The sequence below is a fragment of the Charadrius vociferus genome, unplaced genomic scaffold, assembly GCF_000708025.1.
Source record: "Charadrius vociferus isolate BGI_N301 unplaced genomic scaffold, ASM70802v2 scaffold162, whole genome shotgun sequence".
Lineage (NCBI taxonomy): Eukaryota > Metazoa > Chordata > Aves > Charadriiformes > Charadriidae > Charadrius > Charadrius vociferus.
This window is the reverse complement of record NW_009647236.1, coordinates 220448-244673: the sequence shown is the minus strand read 5'-3', so window position 1 is coordinate 244673 and position 24226 is coordinate 220448. Positions and strand designations below refer to the sequence as shown.

The 24226-nt window shown below is 38.5% G+C and overlaps 1 protein-coding gene across 1 annotated transcript in view; it reads right to left on the bottom strand.

Annotated features, from left to right (window-relative positions):
- Positions 1-24226, bottom strand: part of SPAG17 (sperm associated antigen 17) — a 284919-nt gene that overhangs the window by 62078 nt on the left and 198615 nt on the right. Inside the window, exons 5-14 of the mRNA XM_009879926.1 lie at positions 22903-23110; positions 18511-18705; positions 9843-10024; positions 6691-6846; positions 5892-5973; positions 5406-5524; positions 4342-4479; positions 4146-4259; positions 2539-2689; positions 662-892 (exon numbers count right to left, since the gene is read on the bottom strand). Of these exons, the coding sequence (XP_009878228.1) occupies positions 662-892; positions 2539-2689; positions 4146-4259; positions 4342-4479; positions 5406-5524; positions 5892-5973; positions 6691-6846; positions 9843-10024; positions 18511-18705; positions 22903-23110 (1576 nt within the window). The remainder of the gene's footprint in view (positions 1-661; positions 893-2538; positions 2690-4145; positions 4260-4341; positions 4480-5405; positions 5525-5891; positions 5974-6690; positions 6847-9842; positions 10025-18510; positions 18706-22902; positions 23111-24226) is intronic.

Here is a 24226-nt window from a genome sequence, read left to right as displayed (position 1 = left end):
TGAATTAGGCCCAGAATTTTGAACGCCAAAACTCTACACTGGATTAACCTGTATGTGAAAGACGAGGGAAGTGTGGAAGAAAAAAATTTAAAAGGAAAAGGAATGTATGCATGTGTAATTACAACATACAGCACACCTTTTTTAATTTTCAACTTTTTATATCACCTTCTAGACTCCTCATGTTAAGTTATATATTCTTTGCATTTCCTAATACTCATTCACTACTAATCATCCAATTAACCTCATGCATCACTTTTGATTTCACCCTGTGGTTGATAGTGACTTTGTAAAGACTCAGCTGCCATCATAAATCACAAGAGCCTGTATTCAGAAAGGTATTTAAGCATGTCTTCACTATTTTATGTCTATAAAATATATTTGAAGTCATGACCATAGAACAGTTTTCTAGTACATGCTTTTCCACAGATATCACTTTTATGAGTTGCTTAAATAAACTGTTACTGTTGTCATACAAAATAGCTAGCTTTTGTCTTTATCTAGTATTCCTACATAGATACTCAATGTACAGACTATACAGTACCTGAAAATTCAGTACTTTGTACAAGGAAGAAAAGTCCCAGCCATGCAATAGCAAATGATATAGTAAAATAAATAGTGGATTCAAATTCTTCAGGAGTAATGTAAACAGAGAGATTTTTACCAGAGCCTCTTGGAGATTTCCCATTAAGCTTCTTTTCCACAAGGAAAAGTTGTCTCAGCTGTCTTGCAAACCTGGCTGGATTATCCCAAGGGATATAAGACACTTCAGAATCACCTCCAACCATAGATCCAGAGCTCTCCAGGAGACCAGAGTCACTCAGCGTAGTCAGCCTCAGGCTTTCAAAAGTAAACACTCTGAAGGCTCTTTCTACTTCAGCCCAAGTCAGAAGTTCTATAAAAGAATTATGATCATTAACTGAAAATGTCCTTACGGCTCAGCAGAAGATAAATAGAAGACTATGTAGGTGTATTGTTCTTGGCAACTCTGCAAAAGCCAACAACAATTTCCTTAATGGTACTGGATCAAATTATGTGAGCCACATTTTACACTGCATTCGAAGTTGAATGCTTCCAAATTGCAAAATGATACACCTAATTATTAATCCAAATTAAATGAAGTGCTTCATACTCTGAATACCTGCTGGCTCATTAACTTTATGTAAATTATGTTGATTTTAAAATACTGAGTAGAATTTATCAAAACAGTTAACAACTAGCTATTTCCAGTTCATGAAAAGGCTTCCATTATCATACACTTTTTTATTATCTGCAGCTTCTCAAACCAATTATCAAATGTTTTTTTCCTCTTCAGGCAAAATTTTATGCACAGGAGCATGCAAAGTGCAAAGGCAATAATAAATCCCATTTATGTTTGTAAGCATTGGTGTCTATATAACAATGATAATCATGAGGACTGAATTTTAGGACAATTAGTTCAGTGCCCAAATAATACAACAATATGTTCAGTTTGAAATGTTTTCTCTTTACAGTAGTTAAACACCCAAGCATGTCACACATCTTGAAAATGTTGGATATCTCATCTCCTGTTCAAATCAATCACCTTCTCGATAGAAGCGAGGACATTCCCAGCTAAGTAAACAGTTGGGAGAGTTTGGCAGTATAGCATGGTCCAGTGAAGACCATAAAATTTGATACCCATTAGCTGGAATGACACAGCAATACAGAATACCTTAACAGCTTAGTGTTCAAAATGAACATACCAACAACTAGAAACAATGCAGTGAGTGTAAATTCATCTAACACAAGGCATTACGGGACTGAATTGCTAGGAAAGTACCTTCAAATCCTGTGCCTTATACGATGGCATAAATGTAATCAAAGGGATTGGGATGTTTCCATTTCTTAGTAGTCTAGAGTAAACTTTTGAAACTACCTAAGGGTATTTCTGTAATCTCTGGAATTGTTTCACAGTGTATGTCATGGTGGTATGCACACCCCAAAAAAAGGTAACAGCAGAAGGGATTATGGTTGAAGAAGTGAATATATTCTTGGTTTGATAAAGAAGCTATTTCATTATTAACACCAACAGCTTACACAGAATAAATTCTGAAAACCATTTACTGTCCAATAACAATCTTCTCCCTAAGATACACGTGCTCTTCCCCCAAAAGGGTGTCGGTAAACAAACATACAGTTTACGTCAGCATCTCCCAAAATGCATTCTATGCCCTAGGATCAAACCAGCAATTTTGTAAAACCATTTTTTTCCTCAGATTTAGTAAGTGTTTGTATGTTTGTGAACATAAATAAGTAAATGAGTTCTACCATACTTCCAGCTCTTCCTCATGCAGTATGTAATACTCATATAGCCATCCCCATTAACCATGAAACTGATGTCTAAAGTTAACCCTAACTTGTATAGTAGGCTAAGGTATAAGCAAGAATGTGAAAATGGGAAATGCTGCAAAGGTTTTAGGCAGCTGAAAAAACTTGTCCCAAAATTCCTGCTATTTAATAGGATCATCAACCAGAAGAAAAAGACAGAAGTTAAATGAATGACAAAGAAAATCACTTTACCACTGGTACAATAATGCATGAGCTCGTGAACTCTGGCCAAGCGTTTAGCATTGTTTTCGGTTGAAGGAAGGGTGAAATGGATAAGTTCTGTAAGAGGCAGTTTATCCATCATTTCACGTTCAATCTTTTCTGGATTTAAGTTCTCCTGGACCTGGAACAAAACCCAAAGTACAAGAGTTAAAATTTGCACACGAGTGGATTTCTAAAAATTATGTTTGAATAAAGAAGTCTTTTTATAGCAAGACATGAGCATGGGCTTAAGTCAGTTGGACATAAACTTAAATTTGAGCATGTGCTCACAGTATGTTTTTGAATCATGGCGTCAGATATTTTAGGCAGAAAAAATGAGACACATAAGAGAGTAACAGACGACATAATAACAGACACTTGTTAGAAGATATTTGCCTGTGCTAGCTAGACTCAAAAATTCTGGAATACAGAAATATGTATTGATCATACAGGATAGGCAGCAGGTACCTTCTGCATATCTTTCAGATGGTCTGTGCTACTTCTCATAGTACTAAAGTCTGTAAACTCATTGATCAGCCTGTGACAGCAGCATCTCTATATATTTAAGGATTTACCTTTTAAGACTTACTGGTATCTTTCAGCTCCACTCTTTTTAGTATCACACACTTACAGTACCTTTTTCTTTGACCGTATCTTCCAAATCTTTTTCTTCTACTCACCCTTCAAACATTGTACTATATCCTGAATTTCCTCTCCAGCAAGTACATCATATACATCAAGCGTATGCCTGCTAAGAGCATCTCTCTCGGTGATTGCTCAGTCCTGCCTTCTGCTTGAATACCTCCAATGTGTCAAGCTTGATTTGTTTCTGAATACTGCTTTAAGCAATGGTTGCCAAAGCATTGCACAGACAATTTGTAATTCACAAAGCCAGGCAGACACACTTTAGCTGTGAAATCTAGACCTGCATTATCATTTGTATTACCTTCAGACTATTTTCAAAGTTTAATGGTAAAACTACACCTTGGCTTTGGAGAAAATCGAGAAATTCACGGTGGTTTTTTGGTTCAGAAAGTCTATGAAATGTTACTTTGCAATAATCCCAAACCTTGCAGTCTCTGAACCATTCTGCCTTTGTTAAAACTTGGCAATGTCTTGGTTATACGCTATGTTCCAACTTTTTAGCCAACCTGAACACACTTCTTGTGTTCACTAACAAACTCTGTATCTTTTCTAACTTCTCTACATCTTAGTATTTAATCTAGTCTACGTGCCAAATCACCATTATCTAGTTAGTAACTCATTTTCCACAGTTTCATCAGTGTTTGATTACAGTAAATCAACAGAATTCTGTACTATCTCTCATCTATGCCAAAGGCTAAACATTCTTATTAATAATGCAAATAGATGACTGAAATCAAAATAGTGCTCTATGTTTATGATGTGTCCTCTGTCAGCAGCAGTAATTCATTGCTTCTTAAGCAGACTAAACACGTGTTAGTGTGTCTATCTCAGTAGGAAAAATCTAGGCTATACTGTTCTGCTTTGTAAAAACACCACTCCATCCTTTCTAGTGCAGCGAGTATTCACTGCCTGTGGACTTTAGAACTATTTATATATGATAGGTAGCATTATACCTTCATCCGGTGCAACTGCTGAGCCAGGGTATCATGGTAGTTAAATAAGAGAGGGTATGTGGGGCTGACAGTCTTTTTTTCACTGTATTTAGGAGAAAAGTATTCATACAGATCCTGTTAAAAAAGAAAGATGTATTAAACCCCAATAATCAGATTTATTTGTAATTTTAGGAAATTAACAAACGACAACACAAACCTTTTTTTCACTCTTAGAAAGTGAAAGAGAAGGAAGGACAGAAGCTATATGATCTGCAATGGTATGATGTAGCCCATCTGCTCGAGGCTCTGGTACCACCAGACTAGGTGGTATAAGGTTTTCTTCACTTGCAATAACCTGGCAAACATGATATATATTAGCTTTCATGACAGTATGACTGCTGCTTTACTTCATTAAAACTACCAAGCAGATCCTGCTATAAGCTAAACACACATCCATAAATTTTGTCAGGAAAGAAAACTGTCATTTTTTTCTACAAGTAGCAAAAATGCAGTTATCTATGTTAGTTCCTGCCCCAAACAATGATTATGGAAAACAGAATTAAATGTTTTCTCCTATTATTCACTTTTGGAAGCATGAGAAGAAAAATATTTCAAACCTGAAATGGTAGGAATCGTTAATGAACACAGATAATTAAGAACTGATTGTGTATCAGGCATTGAACCTTATTTTGAGTATTTTTGCCTGAGTCTATTTTCAGACTAAATTGCAAAAAGTAAAAAAAAAAAAAAAAAAAAAAATTGCGCTGAAATTTTATTTCTGAAAGAAGGACAATTTCCAAATCATACTGTGGGTCTCTGCTAACTCATGTATTAAGCTTGAGCTCAACAGCAGTCCGATCTGTCTAGCACTAGCGTCAATATACACCATTTTTATGTTAGGCTTGCCCTAAGACTTCTGTGCTGAGTAAACAAGTAAAAGTTCAGTATCAATAACAGTGTTGCAGGATGTGAAAACTTGTTATTCACTTAGCTAAGAAATTACACCTTTTTCCTCATTTGACTGTATTGGATCTGTAGTCTTGAAAAAAATAATTTTGGAATAACACAGTATATAGAGGGTAAGTGCACAATACAAAAAAAAACTATGTCAAAGATGTCACTTTTGAGTTGTGATTCCTTTGTATTGAACCTCCATGGCCAGTGCCTCCAGGCAGTCTCTTATTTCAGGCTGAAACAGATGGATTCATTGATTTTTGACCAATTCATTATACCAGGTCTAAGCCTAATTACCCACAGGAATTATTAAGAGAATATTCCCACCTGTTCCAACATGCAGTTCAGCATTAAGGGTACAGAAAAGTATTCCTCGGGAATCTGACTCAGCAAGTCATTGTAATACCTCATATCCACAGAAGCAGCCAAAAAAGAAGCTTCTTCCTCTGCTGTAATGAAAGATAAAACATGAAGATCGATGATTTCTTCAGAAATGACAGTTTATATTACCAACCAGTTCAAACTTCAGACAATTTTTCTTAAAAAAGACTAACGAAGTCCATTACTGTAGAGCTCTTAAATCTGACTGTGACTAGGAATAGATAGAAAAAGTGATTTTCTAAAGAGCTTGGTTATCACCACTGCAGTTTCCAGAGACTTTCACAACGTATTCACCAAGAAACTACTCTCACAACACCAAATCACATCTTCGCCTTACTGTGCAAATAATTTCAAGGAAATGTGCTGTCAGATGCACAAATGGTATGACAGAGTGAACAGCTACAGATGAGTGCTTTAATCCTTTAGACATACCCTGTGACAAATTTACTGTTGGCAGAATTTCTTCTGCTTGCCCTTTTTTCTTTGAAGGTGTAATCTGTGCTGCTGGTTGTACCTAAAGGAACAAAAATAAAGATAAAAAACCTCAGAAACATTAGAAAAACAAGGACTGCACAAACAGGTGGGAGACATTAATTTCATTTAGCTTTGGTTACTTCCCCTAGAGTAGATGCTAAACTTTTAAATGGTTGGTATTATGGGAGGGAAAACCCATCTAACTCTGAATGGAACAAGATAGTAAGAACGTAGTTTTATAAATGCTTTAAATGAGCATTCAGTAGTACTGCTACAGATGGAATAAGCCCATTTTTCCCTGCCACTAGTACATGTCCTAATAAGCCACTTTCTTCTGCCCACTTAAACTTTTGTCTACCAAGAACAAAATAAAGAAACTGATCTTGCATAGAACTAATAATCTTTTTTTGATAGTTCACAGATCTGCAACAAGACACAGTAGGTCTGTGCAGGCATATTGATTTTTCAGACACAAGTAGGTGCCATCAGAAGCTATCTAAGGAATTTTTACAACTGTAATACTTTATGCCTGTATGATCCTTCAAATTTTCCTTTTTCTGTTTTCCCAATGCTCAGCTACTTTTTTTTTTTTCTCACCATTTTGAGTTTTTAAATGCTGAAGACAAAATTCCCAATTTCATTCACAGAAAACTACCCATGGAGTGAGGGCCCAAGGTGAACTTTTAAGTGCAGAATTAAAGACAGTCAATTCTAGCCTATAAATAGTTATTCTCCACAAGAAGAGAAGGATCCTTGCCTCAGTTACAGGTGATTGTGCTGATTTGCTCTCTGATAATGCAGGCACATCTATAAACTTGGTGTTTTCCAAGTAGTTAGAATGCTGTCTTCTCCAGTCCAGGCAGTCATACATTAAACAAGCAATGCTTTCAAACAGCACAGTTCCAAACGCAAGCTACAACAGAAAATCATATACGAAAGATGAAATTTGCATCCAAAAGTGTCATGTAACCTAGCCACATGGGTCATTAGTTCTCTAACCAGCAGATCTACAACTGTTTAAAAATCTTCCAAGGTATTTTTTTCTCCACTAATTCAAAATGTTTTATAGAGTTATTCTAAAAAAACAAGGCTTCCTTATTTTGATTTGCCTAAACACTGCCATAGTACGGACTGTGGATGGCCTAACTGCTTTAGTTGTTATAAAGTCTAACTTGTCATAACAGCAACTGTTCAAGGTCTGCTCTCTTGCAACTGGAATTTAGGTTAGTTTTTTGAATGGGAAGGAATGGAAGAGATAACTTAAAATAATTGTTTTATAACATGTGTGCATATTTCTACTGGTGATCAACCTGCAGCGTATCTGCAAGGTCAACCATTCTCCTGCCTCAGAAGGATAAAGAATAAAAATGCCATCAAGTAACAATGTCACCTCATTATTTTCTTTCTTTCTGTTGCCCTTTTAAGACAAAGAAAGCCTCAAGAACTGAACTCTGAATTCCATAGCTGTGCAAGCAAAGGAATGTCAGCACACTGCCTGAATGTCCAAAGGGAGAGTGCTGTATCTGCAGAAGTCTCACAAGGAAAGAGTCAAGGTTCCTGAGGTGATGTACCATGGTTTTCACCGAAGCTTGGGAGGAATAAAAGGAATAACAGCAACTGCTATTTTATGTGTGAAATGTTTTTGTACAAATACCAAAACCCTACCTGAGACCGCATGCCACACTTCAGTTTCAGTGGCTTTAATGGACGTATTCTTACCATGTACATCCTAGGCATTGTGCAAAGCATGAAATTATTATAATTTTTAGACAATTTATTTCAATGGTCCTTTTTTGAGTGATTCTTTCACTTTTGTGAAAGTAGGGGAAGTCTCTTGTATTAAGAAGCTTGCCTCTAAGAGGAGGCTATCAACGTTGGATGTCTCAATTTTAAGTTTCCTAAAGGAAAACACGAAGCACAACTGTCATTAAACACTAACTACATTAACTGACCTTTAGGAAGCATTAAGCATCTGCTTTCTTCAACTCAGACCCTCTGTATGGCACTTCAAAACAAGCACCCTAAATCACTGATCAGTTATGAAATACTTGTCTTAGTTTTCAGAACGTTTAAAGTCTAGAGGGAGAGAATTTCTATTTGTGATAACAGAATTTTCATAGTTAATTTTCTTGCACCTTTGTTTTTCCAATTCAATACTCTTCTGAATAATAGGTTAGTGTAAAAAACTTCTGTTCATATATTACTCAAGAGAGATCACTAGAGCACTGGAAAATTTTAATTAAAGTATTGGAGTGTTTTGAAAGTACAGTCTTTCAAACGAAAGAAGATACTTTACAAAGTTACAAGTAACAGAACCTGGCACTACTCAATGGGACACATGCAAAGTTTAGTATAATTACAATTTTGTGATTCAATTTGCTTGCTCTCTTCTCTTCTCAGGACAGACACAGATACTTGTCAAAAGTTTTCTGAGTCTAACCATTAGTGACTCTTGAACAATGAAAAATATTTTTGAAAGTATTTTCCTTTCTAAAAATCTGAAAACCGGAGACTATTTGCTGTATGTAATACTCTATCATTTTTATATTAATGTCTAAAAATTTGTCACAATAGTTTTCCTTCTGCAGATCTTGGACTTCAGAGATGCAGCAAGTTAGGACTCGGAGACTCTCCAGCAAGTCCACCAGAACAGACTTATTCTATCCACCTATGATTTCACAACTTAGATCCTTCCCATGTGTTTCTTTAAAAACTTACAAATATTCCTACTTCTTTAGAGCTCTGCTGAATTCTGAGATACAGAAGAATGTGAAATTACAACTAAAACCTGCTGAAACACTTTCAGTGACAGATCATTTTTCTTTTATTTCAGCTACAATATAGCTGCTCAGAGGATATTCACAAGTAGCAACAGTCCCCTATAAGATGTGATTATGGGGAAGACACACAAGATAAAAAACTGCTTTCCCAAAATAGGCTTCATATTTTAAGATTAGATCAAAAGTGTAACAATAAATAGTGTTGTAAGTAGCAAGCCTATACGTTTCCACAATTGAGGCATTTTTAGTAAATGCCTTGGAAACCACTGTGGATTTAGCCAGACTTGGTTCTGATCCCTTCAGGATCAAGGGTACTTCCTAGCTTACCAGATTGTTTATATACAGGATTTATTGCACTATAAATAAGTGTTAGGGGGATGTAGCCTATCCTTTAGCCCTAATAATATAGACCACAAATACAGCATGTTAAATTGTGGCACGTTGCTTTATTTTGCTTTAGCAGTTTGTATTTTTTACTGCTGCTATTGTGGATTGAAAAATACTGGACCCTTTTACCTCACTACACTTGAGAACCTAGGCTGGAAAAAATTTCTAATGGTTCACTTACTCTTGCAGTGTCCGGTAATAGTCCTGACTCATCAGGCTATAATGAGTAATAAGCCAGAGTCATGTTTCACTTTGGACAATAAGAAGCAATACCAGGTATACTAAAACAACTATTAAAAAGCATTCTTGCATTCATTTTAATTTTTTCTCATGTGACTGTTCTGTGATACAGTAAGTAGACCTGCTGTTATGAGGACAAAAATATAACTTTTGTGTTAATTCATACAGACATCTGACTCTCTAACGAGCTCCAAATTGGGTCTACGTAAAGATGCTGAATAAATTTAATACGTCAAATTGTTTTAAAACTCTGCTGTTGTGGCCTACAATATTAAGAAACTCCAAGTCAAGTATTTTTATTCAAAGGACTCCTTGTGAATACATGCTGAATAAACTTGTTGGATACATGGGAAATAATTTTTGTTCAAGATTACAAATATACTAACTACTTTGGTTCTGTTTCATAGAAGACTAAGCTAAAAATTCTTGTCATTTCTAAATTGGTCTTAAATTATACAAACCCCAAAGCATGCCATGCATTGTGAAAGCAGAATCTACTGACCAGCATTTCTCTATCAGACCAATCAGAGGGAAAGGCACTCTCCTTAACCAGGTGATGAAGTCTGGCAATATCAAAGAGACTCGATCCATGCTTTCCACTGTTCAGAACTGGCTCCAGGTATTTCCAAAATGTTTCCAGGTCTTTGACAGCTTCATCTTTCTTTCTTTTCTCTGCTTCTACAACTAAAATGTGTAAGTATTAAATAAATCATAATACAATGTCTACCTTTTACACAAAGCACAAATCATATATTAGTCTTCCCTAAGTACTGTTGAATATTCCTATCCTCAGAGTCTCAGCAAAAATTGGACATCCAAATTTGGGATTAAAAAACTCCAGGAAGATAAAGTCTCAGTAAAACATGGTAGTTCTTTCAGAAAAAAAAAAAAAAACAAAAAAAACAAAACCCAAAACAAAACCCAAAACCCACACAAAAACCCCATAACCATATCCCAGAACCAAAACCACACCCCTACATCTCTCCCCCACAGCAGTAAATGCCTGAAACCTAGGAAATATAAAAAACCCAGGTTGTGTTTTTCCAAAGCCACCAGCACATACCCTGGTGAACCTGTTCTTTAAGTACAGAGTAAGCAAGCCCTATTATCATAATTTTATTGGCATAGAAATTGAGGAAAAAGGAGATTAAGATACAATATGACAAAGAATAGTGAGCCTAGAAGTTGTATGGTTTCCATTTGTACCGCATAGCAATGATCAATTTTCAAATATGCTTTAGCTATAGCAAAACAAAAAAGTTCTCTCTTAATGCCAAACTTGTAATCACACTCTGGAATCTAATATTGACCATACTTTTTTTATAGCCTATTTTAAGAGACGTAAGGATGCTAAACTTGCAGTGACTTGCATTCATTTGGACTTATGGGTACTCAGCACTTCTAAAACCTAAGTATGGAGGCCAAATACCTCACTTGTATAATTCCAGTGGCCCCATGGGTTTAAAACAAAACACCTCAGTGAGGCTGTGGACTCTTCAAAAAATGCTTCATCTCCTTCAGGTTTTCCAAGTTATACATGACTCCTGTAGCAGCCATCAGAAATGTTTGTCAATTAACTTATAAAATGGTTTTATCATGGTATGGAATGTATGTCCCATCAAGCGACTCCAGAAACTGGGTAGAAGACCTGGGAACTCTCTGCCAAAAGATTGTGTAGGTATGCCATTCTCATGAGTTCAAGGGAAAACTGAGTAAGTACTTAGAAAACAAACAAACTAAATCTGTTGAGGTTTACTAAAAAGACAAAACACACCAGGATCAGGAAAATCCACTGACTTAAAAATAACTGGTGGCTAGGTGATGTATGTGTTGAGAAGTTTCATATGTGCTTTACTTACTACTCTTTTTCTTTTCCTTCACTCTTCCTTGGGCATTAGTTTACAAGCACTTCTGGAGATCGACCATTGGCCTAGATGGGTCCCTTGATTTTAAACTGTTCTGTACTCCTAACAACTCATCTCAGCCACAAGACCACCCTTTCTCTTTGTTTTTCATCTTCTCGTGAAAGCTATCCTCTAATTCAGGACAATACCTCACCCATGGCAATGTTCCCCTAAAAAACTCAGCTTTGAAAGCACATCTATGCAGTGTAACAGCATCTAGGGCTGCTCAGCCAATGGATTAATCTCTGCATTTTTGAATGAAAGGTGAATGGCACTGTGCTAATAACACTGTAGGCAGACATTCCTATTTTACAATAGAAGGGTAATAACATTTTACTAACTCTGCTCCATAGTTTAATAACAAAACACACACAAAAACATATATGACACTTAAGTTTCCCATTTCACAGAAACATCACGGTTTGCCAGCATCAATCATTAGATGTTCTGCCCTTGACTACTGCCTCTCCTCTTCATTCTTTTGCCTGCAATCCTAAGACTTTTCTTTCCTCAAGTATATTTTCATAATGTAAACCCTATCAGGAGGAATTAAAGTTTGCATGAGTAACCCCAAAAGAAGGTGCAGGAGCTGGGAGAAACTGAGATTTGGCACCCCACAGAGGAACTTAATTACCTTAATTACTTAAGTTCCTCCACAGAGGAACTTAATTACCTTGAAGTCTTCAGTAATAGAAACGAGACAGTACCCAGCAGTACACTACATGATTTTGGAAAAACGCCACCAGAAAAAAATCTGTTATCATCATATAACAGTGGAAGAAAAGTATCTAGTATACACTAATACAACGCATAGCAATTTTGAACCATCACTGTGAAAACAGAAATCTTAGAATCACTGGGATGTGTTGGGTCACATGTTTCCAGAAGAAATGGAGAAAAATGAATTCCATTTTTTCAGGCTGAGAGACTGGTTTGAGTTCTCTCATTAGCTCTCAGAAAAGCTGAATTAGTAGTAGCACAGCTACGAGAGTGATTAGAGGAACAGAAAAGTAACCTCATGAAAGGGTACTAACAGTGCTCGACTTGGTAACTTCACAAAATGAAAGCCATTAGGGGATGCAAACACCTGGGAAGGAAAAGAACAAGAAAGCTGTGGTCCCTAATCCATGATTCATGATTCATGTGTATTTGTGCTAAGAACAACAGAAACTCTATAACAGAATTGCATTTACAGTTTAATCATAGAATGGTTTAGGTTGGAAGGAACCTTAAAAGATCATCTAGTTCCAACCCCCCTGCCATGGGCAGGGAGACCTCCTACTAGACCAGGTTGCTCAAAACCCCATCCAGCCTGGCCTTGAACACTTCCAGGGATGGGACATCTACAGCTTCCCTGGGCAACCTCCTCCAGTGCCTCACCACTCTAATAGTGAAAAATTTCTTCCTGATTGCTAATCCAAATCTACCCTCTTTCAGTTTAAAGCCATTACCCCTTGTCCTATCAATACATGCCCTTGTAAAAAGTCCCTCTCCAGCTTTCCTGTAGGCCCCCTTCAGATACTGAAAGGCTACAATAAGGTTTCCCTGGAACCTTCTCTTCTCCAGGCTGAACAACCCCAACTCCCACAGCCTGTCTTCATAGGAGAGGTGCTCCAGCCCTCTGGTCATCTTCGTGGCCCTCCTCTGGACCCACTCCAACAGGTCCGCATCCTGGAGGCCCCAGAGGAGGGCCCAGAGCTGGGCACAGTACTCCAGGGGGGTCTCACGAGAGTGGAGTAGAGGGGTAGAACCACCTCCCTCAACCTGCTGGCCACGTTGCTTTTGTTTCAGCCCAGGATGCAGTTGGCTTTCTGAGCTGCAAGTGCACATTGCTGGCTCATGTTGAGCTTCTCATCCATCAACACCCCCAGGTCCTTCTCCTCAGGGCTGCTCGTGATCCATTCTCCACCCAGCCTGTATTTGTGCTTGGGATTGCCACAACCCAGGTGCAGGACTTTGCATTTGGCCTGGCAGAACCTCATGAGGCTTGCACAAGCCCACTTCTCAAGCCTGTCCTGGTCTCTCTGGATGGCATCCCTCCCCTCCAGCGTGTCAATTACGCCACACAGCTTGGTGTCGTCAGCAAACATGTACCAAGATGTCCTAACTTAATGTCTTCCCGTCTAAAAGTTTCTCGGTACATTACTGAAATGATCAACTACAATCTATTTTGTAAGTCATTCAACTACAAAATACTTGAGTTAATGCCTGCTTCAAGGCACAATTAACTATACCTGTATCACTGCTGACAGATGTTTATCTTAATATAACCTCAAAAGCCTTAAAGACTCAATAATATTCCTACATCCGTACTTCACTAACCTCACCTGTGGCAAGTTTCTTCCTGTTACACTGTATTTTCTTTATTGCAATTTAAACTCCTCATTTTCTGTCCCAGCCTTTTGGAAACTTGAAAGCATTTATAATTTCTCCACTACATCATTCAGCATTCTCTTCTTAAACTTAAGGATAACAATTCCATTTTTTCCCTCACAGGTAAAATTTTATAGATCCCTAATAATTCTCTTTTCCATCATTTGGCATTTTTCTGATTGGCACACATTTCTTACAAAGTCTTACCTCACTGTTGATTTGCATGATAAGATTACTTCAGGTATTTCTTAGGACATATTCTCATTTATAATCTGGAGATGGTATTTGTTTTTTAGTGGCATAGTGATATTGCTGACTTACGTTTATTTGTGAAGTCAGCACGACAGCTTATCTTTCAAGCCTGTCATCTAGCCATGTGTTTCCTAAACTTTATTTGTACATTTAATTATTCTTCTATAAGCATACTATATTATCCATATTAAATGGAATACTCTTTTTTCCAGATTATTATTCTCTATTCTGTCAAGAATATTTTGCATTTGAATCACAACCCTTATTCCAATACCAATGACAATATCAAATATCAGGCCTAGCACAAATTCCCTTAGGTCTGCCCCATGCATCCCTCTATTTGATAGCAAACCAGTTACTTCTATTTCATAGTAAACAGTTACTCTACATAGGCCAAGATTTTGAATGAGACTGCACCTACTATGCATTTATTGTCATCTAGATCTACCTTGCTCACTGTGGACCATGTGAAATAGCCTTATTAAAATCCAAATATACAACACACACTACACTTCTGCTCAGAAGGCCAGTACTTCATTTTGTAAAGGCATTAAACTTCTCTGACATGATTTGTTCTCGAACAGCATACACTGTTACTCATCTCCTCATTTTTCTTTTAAGTGGTTATATATTATTTTTCCAGAAACAGAAATTAAGCAGATTACAGTGCCTTGGCTATTTGTGTTCTTCTCCATCTTCCTCATAGCTCTTTTTTCCACTATCTCACTTGCTCTTTATGAGTTCTCAAATATAAATGAGAATGGCACACAAATCTTTAAATAGAATACAGTTTAAGTTAATCAGAATACAACACCAAGTTGGGCAGGAGTGCTCATCTGCTTGAGGGTAGTATGGCTCTGGACAGACTGGATCAATGGGCCAATGCCAATGGTATGAGGTTCAACAAGGCCAAGTGCCGGGTCCTGCACGTGGGTCACAACAGCCCCATGCAGCGCTACAGGCTTGGGGAGGAGTGGCTGGAAAGGTGCCTGGCAGAAAAGAACCTGGGAGTGTTGGCCGACAGCTGCCTGAATACAAGCCAGCAGTGTGCCCAGGTGGCCAAGAAGGCCAACGGCATCCTGGCCTCTATCAGGAAGAGTGTGGTGAGCAGGACTAGGGAAGTGATTGTTCCTCTGTACTCGGCACTGGTGAGGCCCCACCTCGAGGACTTTGTTCAGTTTTGGGCCCCTCACTACAAGAAAGATATTGAGGTGCTGGAGCGTGTCCAGAGAAGGGCAACAAAGGTGGTGAGGGGTCTAGAGCAGAAGCCTTATGAGGAGCAGCGGAGGGAACTGGGGTTGTTTAGTCTAGAGAAAATGAGGCTGAGGGGAGACCTTATTGCTCTCTACAACTACCTGAAAGGAGGTTGTAGGGAGGTGGGGGTTGGTCTCTTCTCCCAAGTAACAGGCAATAGGACAAGAAAATGGCCTCAAGTTGCACCAGGGGAGGTTTAGATTGGGTACTAGGAAAAACTTCTTCACTGAAAGGGTTGTCAAGCATTGGAACAGCCTGCCCAGGGAAGTGGTTGAGTTGCCATCCCTGGAGGTATTTAAAAGATGGGTAGATGTGGTGCTGAGGGACATGGCTTAGTGGTAACTTGGCAGTGCTAGGTTACAGTTGGACTTGACGATCTTAAAGGTCTCTTCCAACCACAATTATTCTATGATTCTATGAATGAGCTCACCTCACCTAAGTTGCACTCAGTTGTTTTACCTATTCCTCCACAATTTGAAGCTGAATCTTGTGGTTCATTATAACTATCAGCTGTCTGCAATGTTATTTGTAGTGAAAACAGATTAACCCCCCCTACAATACATATGCCAACAAAAAGTACAAAAAGTCCCCCCCAAACATTAACCACTCCCAGCCTTCTCAGGATCACCTCCTGACAGTTCTTCCTCTCTGTTGAGCAGCAGACATTTGCCTTGGTCCTCCTCCTGCATCCCATTTTGTGTCTTGGCGTTTCTGATTTTGTGTCACTAGGCTCATAATAAACATATATTCTCATTCCTAGTGACCTGGCCTATTTCTAATTCTTAAATGCTTCCTTCTATCTGAGGTCCACAAGAATGCATGGTTTAGCCAACCTGTTTTCTTACTATGCAGCCTGTCGTTTCTTAGTAAGGAGGAAAACTTGCATTTCTACCTTTAACACTAACACAAGACACTATAATCTATAATTATGTTTTTTCCCCTTTTCCTCACAAATTTAACTTTCTAATTATCTAAGTTTATGGAAGTCTTCCTGCTATTATATATACAAGACAAAGAAAAGGAAATATTTATGGAAACTTACCCCAGCAGGTGCTGTAAATAAAATGAAATTAAACAAACCCATCCTTAAATTTTACAAGTTCTAACAAAACTATAAGAAGCCAGAAAATATGTTTTCCTCTCATTTTCTTCCCAGAGACAAGACCGCTCACAATACAAATTCAAACATGACATTACTTCGAGTCCATCAGTTGGTGCTGTGATTGCCTAAGTCTTAGAGGCTAAATCATCCTGCTGTGTTTCAGTTTTTGCTGTTGCCTCTTGTGCTGTCACTGAACACCACTGAAAAGAGCCTGGCTTCCTCTTCTTTGCACCCTCCCGTCAGGCATCTATACACACTGATGAGATCCCTCTGGGCTTTCTCTTCTCCAGGGCAAACATTCCAGCTCTCTCAGCCCTTCCTCATATGAGAGATGCTCCAGTCCCTTAAACATCTTTGTGGTCATCTGATGGACTGTCTCCAGTAGCTCTGTATTTCTCCTGTACTGCCGAGCCCAGAATTGGACACAGAACTCCAGGCGTGGACTCACCAGTGCCGAGTAGAAAGGAAGGATCAACTCCCTTGACCTGACGCAGCCCAGGATACCATTAGCCTTGTTTGCTACAAAGGCACATTGCTGCCTCATGTTCAACTTAGCACCATCACCTCTAGGTCCTTTTCTGCCAAGCTGCTTTCTAGCCAGCCAGCCCCCAACATATAGTGGTGCATGGGGTTATTCCTCCCCAGGTGCAGGGCTTTGCCCTTGCCCTCGTTGAATTTTATGAGGTTCCTCTGAGCCCATTTCTCCAGCCTGTTGACATCCCTCTGAACAGCAGCACAACCCTCTGGTGTTTCAGCCACTCTTCCCAGTTTTGTATCATCAGAGTACTTGCTGAGGGTATATTCTGCCCCACTATCCCGATCATTAATTGTTGCTGTTGGGCAGGACTCATACCATTGACCACTACTCTCTGGGTTAGGCCATTCAGTCAGTTTTCAATCCACCTCAGTGTTTGCTTATCCAGCCCATACTTCATCAGCTTCTTTATGAGGATACAGTGCAAAAGGCCTTACTGAAGTCCAGGCAGACAATACTCACTGTTGTCCCCTCATCTACCAAGCCAGTCACTGTATCATAGAAGGTTATCACATTGGTTACAAAAGACTTCCCATTGGTGAATCCATGCTGATTGACCAACTTCTTGTCCTTCATGTGCTTGGAAATTGCTTCCCAGGGATTGAGATGAGTCTGAGCAGCCTTTAATTCCCTGAGTTCTCCTTCCTGCCATTTCTGAAGACAGGAGAGACACTTGCTTTCCTCCAGTCCTCAGACACCTTGTTCAATTGCCATGATCATTCAAAAGTTATTGGCAGTGGCTTTGCAATAACAGTCAGCTCCCTCAGTATTTGTGAGTGCAGCCCACCTGGTCCAATGGACTTACACCCAGTTTGCTTATGTATTCCCTGACCTGATCCTCTTCCTCCAAGGGTATGTCTTCCTTGCTCCAGGCTTTCCTCTTGTCTCTGAGGCCTGGGATTTCCAAAGGCCGTTCATGATCACAACTACTTTTTCTTCTTCTATGTACCTCAATGAAGAGTCTTGCTCTGTGTTCTTGGTAACCTTCTCAGAGGTGTTAGCAGGATGCTATTAGCTGCCTCATAAGCCTTCTCTTCTCCAGATCAAGCAAGCCAAGGTCCTTCAGCCACTCTTCATAAGGTGGCTGTCTGCTGGACTCAGTCAAATTTCTTAGTATCTTTCTTGTACTGTAGAGCCCAGAATTCTGTTCTCAAGAGAGCCAAGTAACAGGAAATAACCACATCCCTAGATCTACTGGGTATGTTACTACAGCTCAGTATAGTTAGCCTTCATTGTTGACTCATCTGTAGCTTGCTGTTCACCAGGATCCCAGTTCAAGAGAGGTGTTACAGCCTGGGGACAGCTGGGTACAATTGCAGGGTGCTGTTCTGTGGTATATTCTTCTCTGGCTGGGGCCACAGTCCCAGCTGTGCACTGAAATTACCTTAAATTACCAAATGAGCCAAGTTTTCTTAGCAACACACCTTCCTGGCTAAAGATTCATAAAAGTACGCATTTCATAAAATGTTGTTCTTTGGTGGTTGCTGCAAAAAACTATGGCTGCAACCACTGCCTGCTTAGTCAGTCCCTCTTTCTACTGTCCAGCTGAAGCAAGTTTTTGCACTGGCAAACCATTTGGTTTGGTGACCAACCAATGGCAATGCCATTTTTGCACTTGCAAACACAGCTGCTCACAGGTAGTATGCACAAACACAAGGCACAGAGAGGGAGAAAACCACAGCAAAAAGTCTTTACTTGGATGTAAAATAGTCTTCTTTCTACACAAATTTTGTTCTTATGACCAGATTACCTTTGGGTGAAAGTAAAGATTCTCCTTGAAGTTTAGTTGCTTCCAAGTATGTCTGCAATGGCTTATAATTCTCAGAAGAAATTCTAATTACACTTGAAATGTTAATCCCAAGCTCAGACATCACAGGCAACAGCTGTGGGTCATGGAAATCCAAAATTATAAAGTAATGATGGGCACCATCATCTGGTTCATCATCTGTTCAAAACACAACAAAAACAGATTAGAGCAAGGACATTCAACAGATAAACAAAATGCAGTTTTTTCTTTACTATATAGGGATACTGCAAATTAAGGGCAGAGAAACAGTTTATTTTATAACTTTATTGGGACAATTACAATTAAGTTTCAAAATATTACGTGCATTAGACTGAAGTCTTCTGTAGCAAACCACCTAGAACTCAATACAAGTCAGAAGTAATAATTGTTTGGACAAGCACCAGGAGAAAAACTGGAGAAGCTGATTATAACCAGAATGTTAGCTGTAGCAGCATTTCTGTAATTGCTTCACTTTCAGGAGGAGTTTAGTGTCCGGACATACTCACATGCTCTAATGGTAGTGTAAGCCATCCTATTTTATCCTGCATAAAGCTGGCCAGGGAGCACACACAGAGTAAGTTACTATGTCTTAGATGTGAGATTACATTAGCTGTAATAATTCTGAAGGATTAGCTGCAGGTATGAGCTGACTCACTGCTGACTGCTCCCTGCCCAACAGGTTCATGTTTGCTAGATGGACTCCCAGTCAAAATCCTCATCAGCTAGTAATACCAGCTCACACTAGTTCTTTTAGTTGGCAAAGGGCATATCCAAATTCATCCTAAAGTGCAGATGAGAAGTTTCATTGAGTGCCTGCTCTGTTTGGGCTTATTAGTTCTGTAGAAATATGCATAGCAGCATTTCAGTACCAAAGCATCACATAAGTAAAAACAAGCCCTCTAGAAGCTAGACTCTAGTCTAAATTAATTGTGTAGATTCCCTTTACAGCCTATGAAGAAATACAGGTATTCAGACAGGTATCAGGTTATTTAATTCATCCAGCATGGTTATTTATCTTGAGACAATGGAAACTGCCTGCTGAAGCTCCTATATCACTCCATCAACTATGGAACACATACAATTAGGGCAGACTATCCTGCAGTAACAACAAACCACAGTTTTATATTCTATTTAGCATTAAGATTCTTTCTTATGTCTACTAACACAACACACTTATAAGTTCTTTAGCCACTCTTCAGCTCACGGGACTCGTTCATCCAAAGGAGAAAAAAAAAGGGCAGAAAAAAAGGTAGGCTGGCACTGACATCTGCCTGTGCTCCGGTCTATAGCCAGGGCTGTGCAAATGCTGCTACCACCTGGAGCAGCAGACTGGCAACATGGTTATCTCTCCTGCTCTTGTAACATTAAGTAAACATAAATGAACTTAGGAATTTGGAGAAAGACTGACTAAGGAAGCAGTCACCACAGTCCAGTACCTGAAATGCATAACACAAAATCAAAACCAGAAGAAAACTAGTCCATTCTATCACTGCTAGTATTGAAACTGAACGACATATTTTGATGCCTCAGTTACTGCAGGAAGAAAAAGCATGAGCACATACAATTACTGAGCATTAATTATTTCTAACAAAAAAGACAGATGTCTCCACAGTGACTTACAGAGATCCAAAAATTCCATTGTATGCATGCTGAAGACTGACTGCCTTTCAACAGTTACAATTATGATTATGCTAATAATTGTGACAAGTTGATAATAATCAGTCAGTTCTAATAATTGGTGATTAGTTATACTCAAATGATGAGAGAAATCAATGCACATGATCTCAAGATTACTCAAAAGCAGAAATATTCCATTTCAGAAAGGTGATAATGTACTAGGGATGAATGATAAAATGACTGTCAGCTCCCAGAAACAGATAAGGATTGTCTTTGAGTTCAAGACATGGTCATATATAAGCAATAGCTCAGACTACTCTCAAGCAGAAATTGCGACATTTTTATCTTTTTTTTTTGTGCTTGATACAGCTATATTAAAAAAAAATATACATAAACAGGAGAGGTTTAGATTGGATATTAGGAAAGATTCCTTATTTCTTCACTGAAAGGTTTTCAAGTATTGGAACAGGCTGCCCAGGGAAGTGGTTAAGTGATCTTAAAGGTCTTTTCCAACGCAAATGATTCTATGATTCTATTAGAGCGGCCAAGAGTGCTGAAAAAAAAATTCACTGTATCAGCTTTAAGGGTCATCCAGGGTTCTTTGTGTCTTCTGCTCAGACTCCTATGAAATATGGAATATACATGAAGATTTTTAAAGCACTACATTCTTAGTAGAAAAGTTTCACAGATCTACATGTTCTTGACACTGAGAAATGGAGCTGGGATCACTTTGTCCCAGGACGGAAAACAAAGGTTTAGCGTGAGGTCCTTAAGAACTTTAATTGCCATGTTCTCGAGGAAAGATAGAAAATCCTGACACAGTTGTTTCACCCCCCTTAATGTTCGTTTACAATGGTGTCCAGAAGTTTTGGCAATACTAAATTTTCTCATGATATGGATTTCCAGATGGAACTGTCAGGAAGAATGAAGAAAGAATTACCTCTCCATAAAACAACAGTTATGTTTTCCCTGTAGCCTAGAGTGAAGGGTTTGAGGGGTGCTGTCCTTCTTAGGGCTACAGGTTCCTCCTCATTGCCTTCCTCAGCACCACTAAAGGAAGTTGCAAGGTTCTGTTGCTAGGTAGATCCTTACTGTCTTTAGATTGGAAATTGATCCACTGAATAATTTTTTTTTTGTGTGAGTCAGAATCATTTTTTTAATTATTAAGGCCAACTGCGTGGATGCACAATGATTGTGGTGAATTGTTCAGAATGGCTTCAGCTCAGTACAGTCATGACTGTAAAATTAAATATAGCACAAGTGACCAAATACCTCAACAACTTCTCCTTTGAGGCAATCTGCAACTATTGCCATTTTGTAAATATGCTTGGGACTAATGAGACAAATCCAAGTCAATAACATCATACTTTAACAGCAGGGCTAATAGTTCCTAACATAAAGCTAGTAAGCATACTAAACAAGGATATTTTTCCTGGCTGTTAGTTTTTGAGGGCAATTTGTATTTTCCTTACTTTGTCTTCTCATTAACTGTGACTAACAAGGCAGCAGAGCATGGGTATCTAATCTCTTCTGCCCATTCCTCAATGCAGTAGGGAGCAAAAATGTTGGAGCAAGTAAAATTGATTCTATGGGGCCTAGTGGAAGCACATTACTACCAACCCAAAGCCACTCTGTACTGTACATTCTGTACCAATTTTAGTAAGATGACATGATCTCTCTACATCACTTCAGCTTGGATTCTTAAAGGCATGAATATTTTTCTGAATACTTCTTTCTGGTCCTGAAAAACCTTAAAATCATCAAAAGAATGATGTTATAGCCAAGCCTTATCTGAAAAAAAACCAGAAGCTATGCACATACAGCTACTGTTCTGTTCTTGCTTGCTTTTATCAGCTTCACTAAGATTCAGACTTGCTCTAAACACCTGGACCGATGCTTTTAGATGCTTGAACAGTTCCATTGATCCTGAATGAGATGCAGATGAAGGTCTGATGAAACTGTGAGGAAAACCTGCAGCAGTACAACTAGGGAATAGCAGGTACACACATGATGCATCCAAAAATCAGCAAGTGCTACTTAAGCAGGAGAGATCCTGTTTAAGTTAGCTCAAACATATTATGGTCCTAATCAAGTATAACTGTGATCTAATGAGGAGAGCTATGCACATTCTCCAATATTTTTTGTTCCTGTGAAATTTGTAACCGTGGGTGCTATGTATTAAGGATAAAGATTTTCTCAGCACTAGTTAGTATATTATTCTTTACCTCGTATAGCTCATTTCTGGACTAGATTTCTTCAGGTTTCACTTCTATCCACATGTTTTGACAGCAAATGAAATCATATTGCCCTTTGTACAGAACCTGGCTTCATCCCCAGACATTGTTAGAGAGCTCTGTTACTTTATACTACTGTATAAAACAAAGAGAAAGCCACCTTTGGATACTGACACAAATGCATTTAGTTATTCTGAAATCTTCCTGTAAGAAAGGTTTTCCGAAGGATTTGTTTAGCCACTTTCTTTTAGTCTTACACATGCTAAAACATTTTGATGTTGACATGCTACATATACCTCATCTGTATTTTATTTCTTGGACTGTACAATCTATCCTAATACTAAGCAGAACACAGTGTCCTCTTCAGATGCAAAGTGGCAATGCTTTAATATTGCCAAATAGATCTTGATCTTTCAACACGGAACAAAACAAAGTACTCAGTTAGAAGCTAGGTTGCAGGATTTCTAGCAAGCTTATTAGGAGTATATTTGCATTTTCTACATACCAATGTATTTGTTTTCCTCTTCCACTTCGCCCCGTCGCTTCAATTGGGTGTCCTTTTTAACAGTGGCTGGGGCTAGCAGGCCTACTTCTGTCTTTTTTCCTTTTTTTTCTTTCTCAGCTGTCTTGATACTAGGGAGGTTCTCCTTCTTGCCAGGAGATTTAGCTTTCGCTTTCCCTCCATCTTTTCCCTTTTGTTGCTGCTCTTCTGCCTGACAAGATGAACAAACCAAGTTTTCATTATAGCCTTTGTGCAGAACAAAGGGCAGACTCCTGTAAAATTATAGTGGTTCAATTTTTTTATTTGAATACTTTTGCCTCTCTGCCACTATAATGTTGATGTGGTGAAGCTGCTTTATCCTTCTCAAACACACCACTCTGTTTATTGTGTTCTTCCTAAATCATAGTGTTAAGACTTCACATTAAAAAGGAACTGTGAGGCAGGTAGACTTTATACCCACAAAACTAATGAAATGCATACTGGTAGAAAGATGAGTAAAGAATCACTGAGCTTTAGTTACTGCCTCTACAGCACTTGCATCAGCCAGAAACCTTCCATGGACTGCAGGGAAATAAGTCAAAAATTCAATTTCTGTTAAGACTTTAGCATCTCTGTTAACACTCTTGAGTATGGTGTAAAATGGTACCAGCACTATTTCTCTTTGATGTAAATATCTGCCTACTATAAACTAGAACCAAGAGTCTTGTGCTCATTTCACACAGGATATTACTCAGCCATTCTCATTATTTTCAAACAAAACCACCTACGTTAAGTTATGCTCAGTAATTTAAGAGGAAAGAATGAAAAAAGATTTTGTAAGTATCCCAAAGCCTCACACTATAAATCCAGAAAGCTCAGAGTCAGTCTAAAATTAAAATACTCCATAATATATTAAGGTAAAGCAAGGGGCTGTAAGAGCAAGAAAACCTCCACCTTATTTCCACCCAGCAGCAGTACTACATACTAATTATGCAAGAATGACATTTAAGGATTGTAAAGGTAAATTAAATACAGTAAAATGATATTAACTTCTTACTGTTACCATCCTGCTGGTGTCACATTAAAGGCTATTAAAGCAATGAGAAAAGCTCTCCTTGCAAATGAGATAGGGCAGCTGAGTCCACACAGTTGCTCTCCCTAGATCCAGCTGGAAAAGTAGACCTACCGGTTGTAGAAGTTGTGTTTAGCACAAATTCAAAACCAAAGTTGAAAATCTTTTCCTGCTTTTCCCTTCTTCATGAATTCCCTTTCTGTAAAATTTAGAAATGCCTCCAAGAGATTCTTAAAATTATTTGTGCTGTGAAATAGAGGATTTGAATGCTATAAT